Source organism: Pleurodeles waltl, chromosome 4_1 (assembly GCF_031143425.1).
Source record: "Pleurodeles waltl isolate 20211129_DDA chromosome 4_1, aPleWal1.hap1.20221129, whole genome shotgun sequence".
Lineage (NCBI taxonomy): Eukaryota > Metazoa > Chordata > Amphibia > Caudata > Salamandridae > Pleurodeles > Pleurodeles waltl.
This window is the reverse complement of record NC_090442.1, coordinates 602,315,367-602,332,447: the sequence shown is the minus strand read 5'-3', so window position 1 is coordinate 602,332,447 and position 17,081 is coordinate 602,315,367. Positions and strand designations below refer to the sequence as shown.

Below are 17,081 nucleotides of genomic sequence, written 5' to 3'. Positions count from 1 at the left end.
CATGCTCATGTTTTAAATTGTCACGTAGTATGCTTGTGTGTCCTTTTAACTTGTCAAAATTGACATATATATATATATATATATATATATATATACACACACACACACACACGTCCCTCTTAGGTTGAGCTTTTAGCAATGAGATATAAGATTTGGCTTTGAACCAGTTTAACCGACAAGGGGAGGGTGTTGTGTAGCCATTTTTGTTATAGCTCCATGCATGTTAGTTTAACACACTAGTCCGCTGTGCACTTTGACCTAGATATATTTTATTCAGCTTCGTATTGTTATTATTACAATAACCGGTTTTACAGTCTTGTTTTATTTTCATCTATCTAACTGTTTTTACTTAGCCCAGCACTGTGTTCTCAAACAAGACATTATTGATCACTTTGTGCTTCAGTCAAGGCTACAGTTTGGTGCATTGCCGGTGAACGTGGTAGAAGTTTAGTCTCCAACATTCATAGAAAATACACATCCTTATGTAGGGACATTTTCTTAGAACATCAGCTGCGTTATTATAAAAACACTTCCTACTCCCATTATACGTTCAGAGGGAGATTCCAGCCAAGGAACCACGACTGTATGGTGATTGCTTCGCTGCAGATGCCGACGAAGGCTACAGGCCTTTGCTCAGGTATGAGGGTCGATGTCCTCCCGGGGGAACCTGAAAGGCAGAATTAGAGCTTAACATGCTGTGCTCAGATTATGATTTAGACAGAAAATAGTCCATAAATTCTAGTGACAATATGATAGCGTTATTCTTATGCTTCACTGTCCTCATCACCATTTTAATATTGTCATGTTGTGTTGTCCTGGTTATTGCAGCTCACGCTTTGCTATCTAAACTGCAGTTTTATTAAAGCAGTCTTTAAAGCTCACACTGCTTTTTATTGTCATTTATATATGAGACCGAATTGTGAATGAGAGAACCGGATGCAACCTGAGTGACCACAACTTCCCTGAGAAGTATGATATGTCATGCGCTCGGCTGCCCAATCATCTCTATCTCTTGGGAGAGACGATGCACTGCTAGTTAGCCGGAGCAAAGCCCGGATTTAGAGTGACAGGTGCCACCCATAGCGGGCCAGACTCAGTCTCCCACACCATGGACGATGTTGCTGCTAAAAAATCCAGTAGTGTCATTAGAATAATGAGAGCCTATGCGACATTAGTAATTGTTAGAAATGGGGTCTCTAGTTGACAGTGGCTTGCACTCTGTCCAATTAGGGACCCTAACTCTAGTCAGGGGAGTCATACAGCTTAGATAACCCCTGCTCGTCCCCTTAGTAGCCTGGCACGAGCAATCAGGCTTATCTCAGAGGTAATGTGCAAAGCATTTGTACACACACAGTAATACAGTGAAAACAGCACAAGCATATGCCATACCAGTTTAGAAGAATAGCCAATATTTATTGTAATAAAACAAGACCAAAATGACAAAAATCCAACATACACAAGCAAAGATATCACTTTTTAAAGATTAAATGCAATTGTAGTTACTTGAAATCAATGAAGCGCTTGACTGGGGCAAAGTATCCAAGATGCATAAAAAACAAAGACGATGCGGCACATCACTTGCATTATATAAATGTTCTGTAGTAGCGACACTATGATTTTATACAGGTTGGCGGAAAAGACTTTTCCATTAAGTAACGAAAAAGTCCAACAAGTTTTCTGCAAGTATGAAGAAGCAAATAATAAAAAAAAAAAAAAAAAAAAAAAAAAAAAAAAACACACCCACACACTGCTTACAGTTCATAAAGCCATTTGCAATTTTGACACACGTAAAGAAACAGATTTGTGACGATGAAGACCTCACAAAAGGTGCCGTCATTAATGCTTCTACTAGTGTGTGATATCACACGATTGTTAAAAATTGTGAATTAGTAAGTTCCATTGAAGGGAGTGCCCTCTAGTGTTCAAATATGCGGGTCTTACCTTGAACTTTGGTGAACACAAAACTTGAAAGTTTTCACAATATTCTCTTTAGCTCCATCATGCACAGAGAATCGCCAGAGATCTTCTCCTGTCAAGGGCAGGAGCACAGCAGGGGAACCACATCAATGCCCGGGAAGATGTGAAAAGTCTAGGACACCATTCTAGCCCAGTTTCTGATCCCACCTTCAATAATTGAAGGCAAAGAATTGACATAAGACAAAAAGATTTGCTTTTAAGATTCAGTTCTCAGGCTGTATTTATTATTAACAAAATTACCAGTCAAAACATTTGGTTCAATCAAGCAATGTGAATACATTAACCAAAAAATGTTTAGAGAAATTGTATATATGAAGTCACATAACCACCTATTTTAAGTCATGTTTGGCCACCCTGCCAGTCATTCGAGCACTGGTTAATTGACTTGAAAGCCCAACTGCTCCCTCTGGGCCCACATAAAGACACTGTTCAATGCAAACTCCTTTGCCCCCACACAGGGAAAAGGAGCCAAAAGGACAGTAAGTCAGCTGAACTCCTTAACACCCATGCCATAGCAACCGAAAAAGGGATGGGCATGGGCAACTGGGACAGATCTTGGTTCCCTGGCACAAGCTACAACTTGCCACAATCCCATGGCAGTGCCATGAAGTACCCTGAGAGCCAAGGACAATCTCTGTAGTGGATATCCCTGGCCCGAACTGTAGTACTTCTGCCCCTAGCTTATCAAAGGTTTAAAACCAATGGTATCTGGAATTAATCTGCCTTCTTTTTTCAGATGTTAAGGTGTCTACTAGCTTGATGGCCAAACCTAAGTCAGTCACAGAACCGGTTGGTTAACTGATCGACTGTCTCTCCACCGTATGTTGGCCCTCCAGAGAAAAGTTGTACTGCAAAGGCCAACAAAGATCCCACAAACATTTGATTACCCAGAGCAGATAGGTTGATACCATCTTTGTGAGAGAAAGCTTCCCCTCTAAAGCAGCCATGAGGCCAAAATGGTTGTATTAAGGAGGCTTCTCACCCTAATATTCAAGCACCTCACTGATTTATTCCCCCGTTTGTTGGAAGACCTCCACACACCATACCCGATGTGGGATAATAGGGTACCAAACGATTACAGTGCCCAGGAATCTCTTAGCAAGCCACAAAATCTCCACTACAGCTGCCAGGCAGCCCTGCTAACCTCTGGCAGCCAATGGGTGCCAGGTGCGCCTCACAGGCAAGCCAAGCCAGGACTCTGCCCAATCTATGGCCAGGGCCCACCGTTGCGGTGCCGACACTCTTTCAAATCTATTTCCAACACAAAATGTAATTTATGCTGTGAGGAAAATATTTACAGTGGGGGAAAAAAAAAAAAAAGAAATAAAGTTGTGCAGCTACAGACTCCTACGAAACCTGTGTTTTCTGTGACATCCGAATATACACTCAAACTAGCCTAAGGTGGCTTGTGTTATTATCTGGTGGAAACGTCACCTGGTGGATCAGGCAGGGACAATGCTGATTTGCATATGGGTGGTCTCTGCCTACAGTGCCAAAGTAGACAAAAAAAAATGAAACTAGAATAGAGCCAGACAGCGTAATTTACACCAAGATAAAAGTAAGCATTTTGCTCATTACACAAAGATGCTGCCTTTCAATGTATAATTGAATAATATGAAATGCCTCCACCAGAAAGAAATAATAATAAATAAATAAAAAAATAAAATAAAAAAAAGGAATTCCTAAAACTTTCTAGGAGCATGCTTGGAACATAAGGCCCTACACAGTTTGAGGCATAGCCAGGAAAGATTTTGTGAGTTCCCGGAAGTAACAAATCTACACCCATATCAAGTTGTAGTCCTGTGGGTAAAGACTTACAACTTTCTTTTGGGAATCAAGCGTCATTTGTGAAATGTACAGACTACTGCTATATCCACGGCAAAAAAAAGAAAGGAGGCAGGAAGAACACTTGAACACAAAGTTTATTTCGCAAACCAACACTGACGTCCTCAGCAGCCACTCGAGTCTGATCAGCCAACTGTCAAAACCAAGAATGCTGTAAGATCATCGGAATTCCCTGCAGGCAACCTTCCATAAAGGTGCACCGCCACATACACAACAAAACAATTAAACAATAGTACAAATGAAAACACAATAACTACTCATTAGGATAGTAGAACCAAAACTAAGAAACACAAATCACTGCTCAAAAATGTCATTCTCTGCCTAGGGAAGCAGGAAAATTCTGCAGCTTTTAAAGGCAGAAAAGGCCCCATTATCATCTCAATGAGTCAGACCTATTGTGAGGACTATTGTAGTGCAAACGTGCAGCGCTACGTCTCCCTTCCGATTTGGTTTGTTTTACATGGGTACACACAACTGGAGACATACAAACACTCAAAGTCATCACAAACTTCCTTTCTTCCACTTATAACTGATATCCCTGAGGGTGGGATATTATACTTTTCCTCAATGGCACTTGTCACTAAGTTACACCATGGACAAAAATTCCCAGCACGAACCAAACAACATTTTAGCACCATAAGAGATACTTCAGATTTAATACAATATGCTCTACCTCTCAAGGCTTTGGGTGATGGCAGGTGGAAAGGCATTCCTCTTCACTGATCCTAAGAAACTATAGCAGTTCATCACACAAAGAGAAGAGACTATGGCGCACCAGTTCTCGCTGGGACCTAATGACGGAGAACCGAATAACACGATGAATGACATGGAGTGACAAGGGCTGTGAGGGAGAGGTAGGGGACTGTCACACTCTCTACCCCTCTGTGAACAACTGGAATTGCTGGCTCTCAAGCCGAGTGGTAACCTCACCCCTTGGCGGACATAAAGCCGGCTACACTATTGTTATGCTGATCGGCAGGAGATTGCTAGGGACGAACTACATCTATGCATAAGGACAGCAAGCAATAAGGTGTTGTGAGAACCAGGCATGGGAGCAGCACTGAAATGTGGTTCGATGCGGGCTATGCATGACATTATTAGAGGTTTTGGGTTCTTACAAAAAAGGGTGCCTATCAAAGGAGGTGAATTGTTGTACCATTATCTTAGATGCATATTACGTTGGATAGTAACTCTGGGCCAAGGATGCAAACAACGGACAAGGACAAACTTGGCAACATGCGTCCCCATGTGTGGGCCACTCAGCTACTTTATTTCAATGTTGAGGGGGGAGTTTGGGAGGAATGCTGGAGGAAACTGCGGTACTGTGCCAGTTAAGGGAATGTGCAATGTGGGTGGGTATCATGTTTCACGGAGGTCACTATATTGGATGGCAGATGTTTTGTATTTCACACGACATACACCTGATATTCCAAAATGTTAAATGATGGCTGACGGTAGACAAGCACCCACGGTGCGCCTCATTGGGTCTGGGCTGCTGCGAATGGTCACATAGAATGTACATGGATTCAATAACAGGAAAATTCGCAAGGTGGTGGCTTACCTACAGAGACATAAGGTGGATATTGCCATTTTACAGACGGCGCACTTAGCACCAGGAAGCGGGGTTGTAATGCAGCACAGGGCCACGTTTCACAACACACGCAGGGGTGTACTTATCTGGGTGCTGAAAGGAACAGGGATTCAATTACAGGAGGAGCGATATCAACTGCGTGCTCGACCATAATCAGGATAGGTTACAGGGCCCTTCAAGGACACTCTCAGCGGGGCACAGGCTGTCAATGCGACAAGTGCTGGATATACACATGATTCATCAGTACATGACATACACTCAGATTATTGGATGCTCGCGCGGCGCTTGGCCCCTCGGATACACCACTGCAAAGTTTTGCTGCGTACTTATTCAGACCACTCCCCGATCATTCTAGAACTGGAGCTACATTCCCGCCCGCATTCTTTTGGTGGTTTCTGCCAAACTTGCTTCTGAACGCAGTGTTCAAGGACGCTGAATCATCTTGCTAATGTTCACCAATTTGTGGAGAATTGTATGTTGTAGCTAACTGCCGTAACAGTAAATAAAGTGTTAAAAAAACGACTGCATGAGTTAAGCATCTTTACGAGAGGATCACCAATTAAAGTGTCAGCGGCAATTCTAAACTGTGAGTGATTTATGATAAATTACCCTTCGGTGGGGGTATCCAGGACTATTTTGTCTCACAGTCCCCAGATATGTACACATAAAACATATGCGGTGACTTGCAGTTAACGTTCTGGGCAGAAATACACGTAACGCCTTTAAAGCCAATGTTGTGCGTTCAAAGCAACCACTCGAAAACAAATATGACCATTTCACAAATGGTTACCAATATCTATGTATTAATACACCAATGAAAAACTATTTCCTTGCAATAAAGGTTTCAAATTAAAGCCAATTTCGTAATTCAATATGTGCAAACTGTTCAGATTTTTCTGCGGTACCAGCAACCTTTTTTTGGTTCCGGTGCAAGTACAAAAGATCTCGATTACTTAAGAAAGAGCTGTCCTTTTAAAGCCCACTACGGTTAGTTAGTGTGTTGCCTGTGCCCAAAACCTGGAACCACTTGCTTCAAATAAATACAAGACTGAGAATAGTCCATGTGAACAATTTGCAAAAAACAAAGAATAACGCTCGTATTGGGCAAACTGAAAGACATTTTTAAAAATATGACAAATCAAGATGCTTACCCAACTATTGCTATACATCAGCAGGTAAAAATGTATTGGGCTAACAAGCAGTTCATTTAATTAATAGTAATTTCTAAAATCAAATTACTTACCGTAAACTATAGCTCTTAAATTCAAAAGGTTCCCGGTTCTGGAAAACTGCTATCTGTTTCTCCAGTATCTATACTTTAACACCACAAAAATGATTAGTAAATGGACACGTTATTCGGTCAAGTCTCGTTGACGAAGAAGTAAATAAAATCAGAGCTTGAGTTAAAAGGTCGCCCTCCTTTTCATAGTACATAATGACCTTGTTTGTCATATTCTGGGCATCAAAGCAAAGCGGACATGTAGAGCATATTTCATGTTGCTAAAGGAATTTACTGAGCATGGGCATGCATTTAACTTGGAGCTCTCGAAGCAAGAGAGGAACTTGTGTATCACAACAACCAGGACACGCGGAGTTTTATGCTTAAAGTAATGTTAACTGTGGGGTTGAAGAGGGTTTACCATGCACATTTTACCATTTTGTTATTGCCCCCACTGCTTTCTGTTGTATTGCTCATACTGGATCACGGTAGAAAAAAAAAAAAAAAAAAAAAAAAAACACATGCTTACAAAATGCATAGAATTTATTTTGCAGTGACTTCCCAAACCAGAGATACCAGCTTTAAGTTTAAAAAAAATAATTAAAAAAACACAACACACTAACAAACAAAATACAAACGCCCGTCTGCATTCATTTATTTTTACTATCCAGGATTTCGATTTTTCCTTTCTTTTCACTTGGTTTTGGTAGTTTGATATTGTCCACTGTCACTTCCCCAATGGCCCAATCATCTTCAGATTCTGACCCCGTTTCTTCAGAACTAGATTCCTCCTCTGCGTCACTGTCCTCTGAACCACTTAATTCCACTACAGCGACATTCTAAAAAGGATAGAGTGAAGTAGTGATTAATTCTAAGGGTGTCAAAGTTTCAAGGATTTCTATACTAAAAACTACACATTTGTTTCTATGGATTTTTCAAACCCACGTGCTAATAAAGAGTCTAAGACAGAAAAATATTTATCTATTGCTAACTACTACACTTTAATACATGTGGTGGTGCTTAAGGAAGCCCACATTTCGACACCTGAAACGGACAGATAAAAGCATTGGCCAGTTAAAAGATCATAAAAGATACACAGAACTGTGAAAAGCCCAGCTGATAAATGGGTGGGCAGCAAACAGCATAATTAGTGTGAAATCACTCAGAAAGGAAAATCCATCTACCAAACAGGCAAAGATGAGCTGGGAACAGAGCTCTCAAACAACTGATTATGGTAAATGCAAACTGCATGATATTTGAAAATGCATTAGCATGGCCAGTAAGTCTCACCTTTGGGGAATTATTGGCTTTGTCAATGTTTTCTAATTATGCTGCCCAACATCTATAATGCTGTGCAGCATGAATATATATATATAAAAAAAAAAAAAAAAAAAAAAAGCCTATTCGTCATTCTGTAGGCGCTCGTGCAACATCCATGTGCCAGCCTACAAAATGACAAACCTGTTTTTTGTCTGTTTTGAGGATCCAACTCTGATTGGAAAATGAAAGGAAAAAAAATATTCCAAAGCTTGTGTGTGCGTGTTTTTTTTTTATGTAGGTGGGGAAGCAATGTGGAGAGTGACAACATGAGTGGGGCATGGAAGCAACCAGGGCTGAGGCCAATCTTGCTTGCATTCAGGGAATTTCCCTTTTCTTTCCCTTTAAGCACTCCATGGAAGTGGGGTCAGGTCGTAGAGCGGAATAGTGTGTCAAAGAGGAGAGTGTTGTATAGTTGAGTGTAAAAGAGTGTCATGGAGTGGCATAGAGGGTGTTGCACAGAGTGGAGTAGAATGGGGTGGCACAGTGCAGAAGAGTGGAGTGGCACAGAGTGGAATAGTAGAGTAGTGCGTTGTAGAACACAGTGGAGTAAAGTGACATGGAGTGCCATAGAGGGAGTTATGTAGAACTTCGTATAGTGGAGCAGTTTTGAGGAGTGGCACAAAGTGGAGTTGAGTGTTTTAGAGTGGAATGGCACAGAGTGGAATAAAGAGTCAGTGCCATAGAGTGGAACGTCGCAGAGTGGACCGGTGCAGAGTGCAGTAAGTGCATTGGTTCTGAGTAAAGTGGTGTAGAGTCTAGTGGCAGAGTGGCGAGGAGTGGTGCAGCGAAGATTTCAGAGGCATGGAGTGGCGTAGAGTGGATTGTTTCAGAGTAGAGTGGAGTGGTGCAGGGTAGAGTGCAGAGGCGTAGAGTGGAGTCATGTAGGGCACAGTGGCCTAGAGTGCATTGGCACAGAGTAGAGTTCAGTGGTGTAGAGAGGCTTAGAGTGCTGCAGAGTATAGTAGCATTTAGTGTAGTGGTGCAGAGTAAGTTAATGCAGAGTGCACTGGTTTTGAGAAAAGTGGTGTACAGTGCATTGGCATAAAGATTTCAAGTTGGACAGACTAAAGCAAATAGAAAGCAAGTAAATGCGAGTTACAAAGCCAATGCTAGGCAATGGATGCAATGCTTTCCCTGGGAAACTTTCTGAATGTACAAGATTTTGTTAGCGAACCCGACAGCCCTGCTGTCTCGTAAGCTTCGACCTAAAAATGGGGGTTTATCCATTTCAAGATAGCTGCCAGCGAGTGTGCGATAGGTACCATGAAATTAGTTTGTATTACATGAACCACACCAGTCAAAGTTGGTCACAGCTGATGCACACGTATCCATGGTTACCATGTTTAAAAGGGTTTGTTTAAATATTACCAGTGAATTCAAAAACGGCTGACCTCGATGCACACAAAGAGAGAGAAAAAAAAAATTATCACAATGGCGATACTGACTTTACTTGCCAATGCTCTTAATCTTGTCTTGCTGCACTCTCATGATGACTCAGTTGGTGGGTAGAGGGCAACATAAGGGATTATAGACAATTTGACCATTCTTAGGACAAGGAACTCTTGGCTTGTTGTGGTCAAGAGAAGTCTGCAGTTGCAGCCATCAAAAAGAATCAGTTTGCTAGTGAAAAGGTAGCACTGGACAACTTCTCAATAGAGGGTCCCACTCCAATCAGCACAACAGCAAAGGCACCAGGCGACTGCCATCCCCACTCAGAGTACAACACACCCCTTCTGCTACAGCCATTCCTCCCAGCTCAGCAACCGTATGCTAGGAGAGCTACCTTCTTTTGTACCAATATGCCCAACTGAGACTGCCTTGTCCCGTCACTAGAAACTAAGCAATGAGGCCACTGACTGTCCCTGTATTAAGTCCCTAAGTAAAGGCAAGTAATGCCTGGGATATTTTTTCTCCTTTAAATAAATCAGTTGAGACTGAAAAGTCAACAAACCCACTTAGCTTGCGGCTGTGGATCAGAGGTGTACCTCTCTGTGGAGCAGTGAGATGCAATGCATCGAGCTGCTTCCTGCATGGAGCAGATCTTCAAATCCACTTCAATACTGTGGCTTTATGGCGTTGCACGCCACTACGAAGAAATATTAAAAAAAAAAAAACATGGTTCAGATGGATTGTGACTGGCTGCTTTTAGACGGGGAAAACAATTTCCTTACTCACCACCTAGTCAAAAAGGACGTATGTATTAGGCCCATGGTTATTTAGTGTGTGTGGGTGGCTAAGGGATGCATTATCGGAGTGCACCTTTCTCCAGGTTTAATGAGCAACCCAAATTTGCCCGGACCTAGTGTCTGCCGATGATAGACTGGCAAATCGTAACTATAGAACAGGTAATTAAATGACAACTGACCAGAAAAAGGACACCTTAGCCCTCTGCTGGAGAATTACTGGAGAAAAGACAAACACATATAAAAAATAAATGGATGTAGTAAGACTTACCATCTCAATTATGTCTGCAGACGCATCATCTATGTTTTCTATATCAAAATGGTTCACAGGTGCTGTTGCCATTTCGTTTTGGAGCTTCTGGTTTGCTTGGGCCATCTTCGGTAGGAAGTCTTGCACTCTGCCCAATACTGAAAAATAATTCACTCTTTCAACACTTTGTGCCAGTACTACTTAAGGTTAAAAACAATGCACAAACACACCACACTCACATTGCTAAGCAGATGCAATTCTGAACAACAAAACAAAAACCATAATACGAAAAAGATATTACGCAGAAATGCATCTTGGCACTTATTTTAGAATTATGCCCTATATGCAATACCAACATAAATAGGTAGTTTAGAGAACTTGCAGACAAATCCCTGAAAGTCTGGAGTTGCAAAAGATACACATTAGGCAATGATAGATAACATTATTACCACTGCTCAAAGAACAAAGGGTAGCCTGAGAAAAACAAACATGATGGAGTGATTAATTGGTTCTTTGAAATTTCAGATTGTCAGCTTGGACTGTGGCATATTCAAGTCCATCTGAACTGGTTAGTGGGTCGATGGGCGGTCACCAATTCACAAATGGCATCATTCTTGGTGGCAGAGCCAATGTCTTAAGGGAAAACACCCTAGGGCTTTTACTAGTAAGAGGTTTTGCTTGGTAGGATGCAACACTCCATGCTACCTAGTACCTGCACCAATCGTCAGAACCAAATTCACCTAAGTTAACTCTTGTAAGGTTGCTTGGAAGATTAATTGGTTGCAGCATACACTGGTTTTCCTGTTGAGGTTTCCTGCAGAAAAGCCAAGAGGAAGCTAAGCAGAAGTCCACGTTGCTGGCCTAAGTGAAGTCAGACATCAATAATACCACCGGAACCACAAGCACACAGCAGCCCTAGATGTTTGCACCAGAACTACTGAGGTCTGGGGGAGTGGATGGTGGTTAGGAGCCAAAGCCGCTGGGATCAAGCTCTGTTGCCAATGATAAAATTATGTAGCGACAAATAAATCATCTCAGAGTGGAAGGTGAAAATATAACTTGAGAGAAGAGGGACAAAATAGTTTGCAACGTATATTTTTCATGCCACATAGCGTTTTCTAGTTTCCTCTTACCGCAAAGCAGCATTCCAAGTTGAGCAGGAGTACTGGGGTTTGCACTGATCTTACCAAGCAGAAAAAAAAGCACTCTCGTTTTCCATACTTTCAAAGCCAAAAGAGGCTGCAATTGTGGAATGATGCTTAATATTGCCTATATCATCCTGTGTGTTTCTGATTCATTAAAACAGAGATAGAAGAGATGTCAACTAAGCAAAGCCATGCAACAAGTAAGTTTCTCTAAAACCTTTGCTTTAGGGCTTCACTACCTGCTGAATCTTTGCACCAGTTCCTTTAAGTATCGGAGAAAAGAGTCCCTCCGCTACTGATAGCGCCTCCATCACTGAGGAGAGCCTCTGCTTTTATAGGCACTTTTATTCCACTAGCCTCACGGGCTCGCTCAACACCATTCATTCCTACCTCTCTGAGGTGGCTATGGTGTGGATCATGGATGGGCAACAACAATTCTTAGCGACCCAGATTATGGCGGATGAGATTGTACAAGCCATTGACAACCTCAGAGGGACCAAAGCCCCTGGCATTGACGGCCTAACCAGCAATTTTTATAAAGCCTTCAAGCAGGTGCTTATTCCCTCCATCTTCTACATTTATAATCCGAGGCGCTCGAAGATGTCATTCTTCCTCCCTCTCTGCGTGAAGCAGTAAATACCTTGTTGCCTAAACCAGGCAAACCCATTGATCGCTTCACGTCGTACAGCCCGTTATCACTTTTAAATCAGGATAACAAAATTCTGGCCAAGGTGATTGCCTCCTGCTTATCGCTACTGCTAGATCAGATTATTTATGCTTTGCACACGGGTTTCGTGTCTCATTGCTCTACTGATATAAACCTGCGTACCGTATTCTCGGTCCTTAGTCATATCTCTCCTACACTTCCAGTGGCTGTAGCCCTTTTGGACGCTGGAAAAGCATTTGATTCTCTAGAGTGTCCCTTCCTGAAGGCAATCTTACTCAAGCTAGGATTGTGGCACAATTTTTGCCATTTTATTATGCTTCGCTACACCTCTCGACAGCCACCTTCTGACTGGGGCCTTTCCCATATCCAGGGGCATTAGACAAGGCTGCCCAATATCTCCTCTTCTTTTTATAACTGCCCTTGACCCTATTGTCTGCTGTTTTCAGGACCGACACCTTCACATAGGTACACAATTTACCAAAGGGCCTCTCTATATGCAGATGATATTTTACTTTTTGTTCGCAAACCACAGGCTCACCTTCCCCCACTAAAAGAAATCATACGCTATGGCAGTTTTTCCGGCCTCTCTATTAACGGGCACAAATCGGAACCTTTTGCCTTCACTGACGCCACCATCCCGCGCCCACTGGAATTTCCTCTAGTGGTGTTTAGATGCATCTAAATATCTTGGTATCTTCCGCCACAGAAATATAGAAGAAGTAATCCGCCTCAAATATGGCCCTGCTATCGACAAACTTTTGTCTCAAATCAATAGGTGGATCCGGCTTCCACTATTTATCCCCGAGCAGATAGCTTTCATTAAAATGGTGGTGCAACCTCACTTGTTCTATCCTTTTTTCAGTATTCCTATCCCTCCAACTCTTTCTTTTTGACACTGTGAGGCCTTTTGCTTCAACTAATATCGGCCGATTGTCGCCCCAGAATTGTCTGAGACACTAACTCTCCCTTATGAGTGGGGCTGCTTTACAGTACCTGACTTCCAGCTATACTATTTAATGACCCAATGCCATTTCTCAGACTACCAGTACATTCCGGACACAACTCCCTTACCTCAAACCGGAATCTCAACAGGCACTTCTAACACCGTTGGTTGTTTACCTCATGAGTCCACGGATACACAAACGCTTTCCACGACCTGCTGGGCTTTGAACAAACTCCGTAAGGTGCTTGGTGCCCCCTCTCTTATATTCTCCACACATTCCTCGTAGGAGCAACCCTTGGCTCTTGCTCACTCAGAAAGCAATAGTGCGGCGCACACTGACATTTCGATACCTTCACACTATGGCAGATTTGGTCGTAGATGGCTGCATCGATCTCCATCCTGCTTTCAACTCCGCTGAGGCTTCATCCCAGATCGATCATTTCGTTTGCATGCGATTGTGCAGTACCCTGCGTGCGAAACTCCCCTTCTACTCTGACTGAATCCTTGCCTCTCTCCATGGTGATCACTTTGGCGGATAATTCCAGATTGGTATCTTGTCCTTATCATGCAAGCCTGGCATTGAAACCCACGCCTGCTTCCCCAACCCGGACAGCCTGGAAATGGGACCTTGGTCATCCCACTTCTGACAATACTTGGACGTACTGCTGTGCACAAACACGAGTCTCCCCCAATAGTCACCATAAGCTCCTACACCTAAAATTATACAGGGCTTACATCCTGCTCAAGGCCTGGCCCGTTGTGACCCCTCTAGGTCCCATTATAGCCCTCGCTGCCAGGCCCGCAAGCTGACTTTGCTCATCTCACTTGGATCTGCAGGGTGGTTAATGCTTACTGGTTGGCTATCTTTACCACACTGTCCACCATGCTCGATCTGACAGAGGCTTCCGACCAACTCATGGCTTTATTGGGATACATTAAGCCTGTGAGCCCCGGTAATCGCAGATACGTTGCAAGGGCCCTACTCTTGCTAAACATCGCACTGCCCTCCACTGAGGAAACAATTCCCCACTCAACAGCTGATTGGCTAACCGACATGCAATACTGTGACATGACTAGCGATGTTTATGCTTCCCTTCAACTCTCTAATTCTAGACTCAGACATTTCGGCCCCTTTGCTTACTTACCTACAGACTCTGGACAACACCACCACCTAATGATGTTGGTATGTTTAGAGTAGGCTGCCTCTACTTTCGGCTATGTCTATATATAGGTCTACTGACATGTTGCTGTATTCGCTGATTATTATGTATCGCTCGCTCTTATTGACCATGGTGTATTTTCACTTTGCCTAAACTATCACGTTTTATTTATATTATAGCGCCACTGTTCCCTTTTTTTCGTTCCGCAAATAAAAACATTTAATAAAAAGTAATTAAAAAAAAAAAAAAAAAAAAGTATCTGAGAAAAGGTGATGATGAAGTTAGGTTGCAGGTTTTGAGTCCCCATTTTCTAACCAACCTATATCTAGCTACTACCCTTCCTACTACTGTTAAATAAATATTTCCCTGAAGGACTGTACTTATTAAAGCAAAAGAGATAGAGGAGACTGGGAGAGGCAAACATATCACTAGTTTGTAGAAATCTGGGGGTAAAGGCAGCAGGTTCAAAACATTCATTTTTAATTCTGCTTTAAAAGCAAGTCCAATGGAACACAACAAAATCGGATCAAGCAAGAATTAGAGGTCTTAGCAATGATTTAACAAATGCTTAATTTTAAACAAACATGTTTAGGATGTAGGTAAATGAAGAAACAGGATATGTTTAAGAAACTTACGACTGCTCCTAGGTACTGCAGCGATTGGTGAACTTGCATTTTTCTTGATGAGTTTTGAATTAATTAGTAGCTTGTTTTGAATATCTAAGGGCGAGAATTACACAATTTAATTTACATTTTACCATCACTATGCTTACATCGCATTTACCATAACTAAGCAGAAAATACTTCTTGGGGACATTCAGAAAGCTTCCCTGGGAATACATTCTGCCCATTGCTTACCACTGGCTTCAATGTTTGTAAATCACATTTGCTTGCTTTCTATTTGCTGGTGTGCTACAACACCAAGCATACTCCACTATATGCCACTCTATACAACTCCCACTTTAGTCTACTCCATCACAGTATGCCACTCCACTTTATGCCAATCTACTCCACGAAACTCCAACACACAGATCCACTCTACTGCACTCTTTGGAGCCCTCCCAGACAACACCAACTTATAGACATGCTGAACAGCAGTCACACTGGTGAACAGCATGGCTAAAACACTTCGGCAAAGCCTACAGTGCTAGTGGAGAGACCTGTTGCCTTTGCCAATGCTTATTTCAGAAGGGAACTGCCTCCAATTCAACACCGATAGCCATCAAGTGCAGGACACTACCCACGTCATTCCCTATGGTGAGTTTATTAAAGTGTAACGAAATTGTACTGATAAGTGTGAACATTGTGCAGGTGCCAATGAGATTTATAGATCCTGGCAATCGTATGAATTCATTAAGTGATGCACAAAAAAAGAAGACGATCAGCATGATAGGTCTAACTTACTGAAACGAGATAGTAAAGACTTGGGATAGAGACAAGCTAGGTCCACCAAGGAGGTTAGAACTTCTAGTCAGAGTGGCAAATTGTGGGAGATTGTAGATAATTATTGGCGTTTATTACAATCTGATGTTTTAAGAGCTCTCTTACCAGCAAAGCCTGGCATTACGTTAAGGGGCAACAAATATCAGAAATCTGGTGACTGGTAGCGTGTAATCATCTACGTATCTGGTAAAGAGGAATTGGCGGAGTCTGTTTTTTATATTTTTGTGGAGACTATGGTATTTATTAGTTATCACTAAATAAATGCAAACCTATCAAAAGCAACAACAACAAAAAAAATAAATGGAAAAGCGTTGGATAAAATATCATTAATTGTAAAACTACGTTTCGGGTTATCGGTATTTGCCCTTGTGGTATGCAATACAGAGGTTTACAATTAGATCTCTGAGGCAATAAATAATACAACTCGTATTAGCCATTAGAAGGGCGATGATGGATTCTCAGTAGCAATACATTTTAAGAAGCTACACAATTTGAATCTCAGACATCTCAAATCTGTAAATATAGAACACCAGTAAAAAATAAAATCCAAGGAGTGGGACTCAAGAGCTTAGGGAACAAAAATTTAATTAGCGGGCTCATTACCCAAACTGAGCCATTTACCAACAGCACGTGCACTGTTTAAGCCTTGTTTTCTTAATTTACTCCTTAAATTTCTTTTTCAGGGGAAGAAAAAGTACGGCCGGACATCAGGCGGGTTACTGCAGGGAGTACTTTACCCAGTAAATGAAGTGTCCCACGTGAAGGATACAAACACAGAAGGGTCTCTACATTGGACTCCTATTCTGAGTTCTGATGAGTGGGGCAGAGGCTTCAGATACCCATATCACCAGACACTTCGCCGCCTGCGCGCACTTTCAGTTGCTGAGGCACCTTCTTTGGACCCGAGATTGCGGTTCCGCTACTTTTGGGGTTATATGTGGATCTTAAACTCTCGAACCCGCGTCTCCATTATTCCCAACTAGCTTACCTCCTCCGCCAACACACAGTAGCTCCCTGGACGTCCTGCAGACTGCAGTGGCGCCCTGGTCCGGACAAGAGAGGACCCCATTACCACCGACTTGTTGCATTTCAACTAACACTGAATGATCGAGGCGGAGGTCCAGCAGCCGGGATGATCAAGTGGTCCACAACGTGCAGGCGAGGGCCGCTGGGGCGGCTACGGTGATAACAGGGCGGCCATCTTGCTCTGCCTGGGGCCTCTACTCTACTGTAGGCGGGTACGGCGGGGGAACCCCGATTTAAGGCCAAATTCGCCGCAAAAGGCAGCAGCGGCTGCGCAAACCTATCGTATACGGGGTCCGAGGCCTGGACGGTCCTT

General features: G+C 42.6%; 1 protein-coding gene and 1 long non-coding RNA gene across 2 annotated transcripts; both read right to left on the bottom strand.

Annotated features, from left to right (window-relative positions):
* Positions 1-333: 333 nt before the first annotated feature.
* LOC138287968 (uncharacterized) lies at positions 334-5,504 on the bottom strand. Its single transcript, XR_011202303.1, has 2 exons — positions 1,942-5,504; positions 334-667 (listed from the first exon to the last, which is right to left on the bottom strand). It is a non-coding gene; the product is annotated as an uncharacterized lncRNA (long non-coding RNA).
* A 1,653-nt stretch (positions 5,505-7,157) lies between these two features.
* On the bottom strand, positions 7,158-16,972 carry NOPCHAP1 (NOP protein chaperone 1). The gene is made up of 4 exons (XM_069229010.1): positions 16,731-16,972; positions 14,936-15,019; positions 10,407-10,543; positions 7,158-7,471 (listed from the first exon to the last, which is right to left on the bottom strand). The coding sequence occupies exons 1-4, from the start codon at positions 16,828-16,830 to the stop codon at positions 7,283-7,285; spliced, it is 510 nt and encodes a 169-aa protein (XP_069085111.1). The 5' UTR covers positions 16,831-16,972; the 3' UTR covers positions 7,158-7,282.
* Positions 16,973-17,081: the final 109 nt, after the last annotated feature.

What these genes read in the sequence shown, in the direction of transcription:
- NOPCHAP1 (XM_069229010.1), bottom strand. Translation starts at nt 16,830, where the DNA reads ATGCAACAAGTCGGTGGTAATGGGGTCCTCTCTTGTCCGGACCAGGGC. An exon ending in ACTGTGTGTTGGCGGAGGAG is followed by an intron (nt 15,020 to 16,730) that starts GTAAGCTAGTTG and finishes TCTCGCCCTTAG; the next exon opens with ATATTCAAAACAAGCTACTA. An exon ending in TGCAGTACCTAGGAGCAGTC is followed by an intron (nt 10,544 to 14,935) that starts GTAAGTTTCTTA and finishes ATTATTTTTCAG; the next exon opens with TATTGGGCAGAGTGCAAGAC.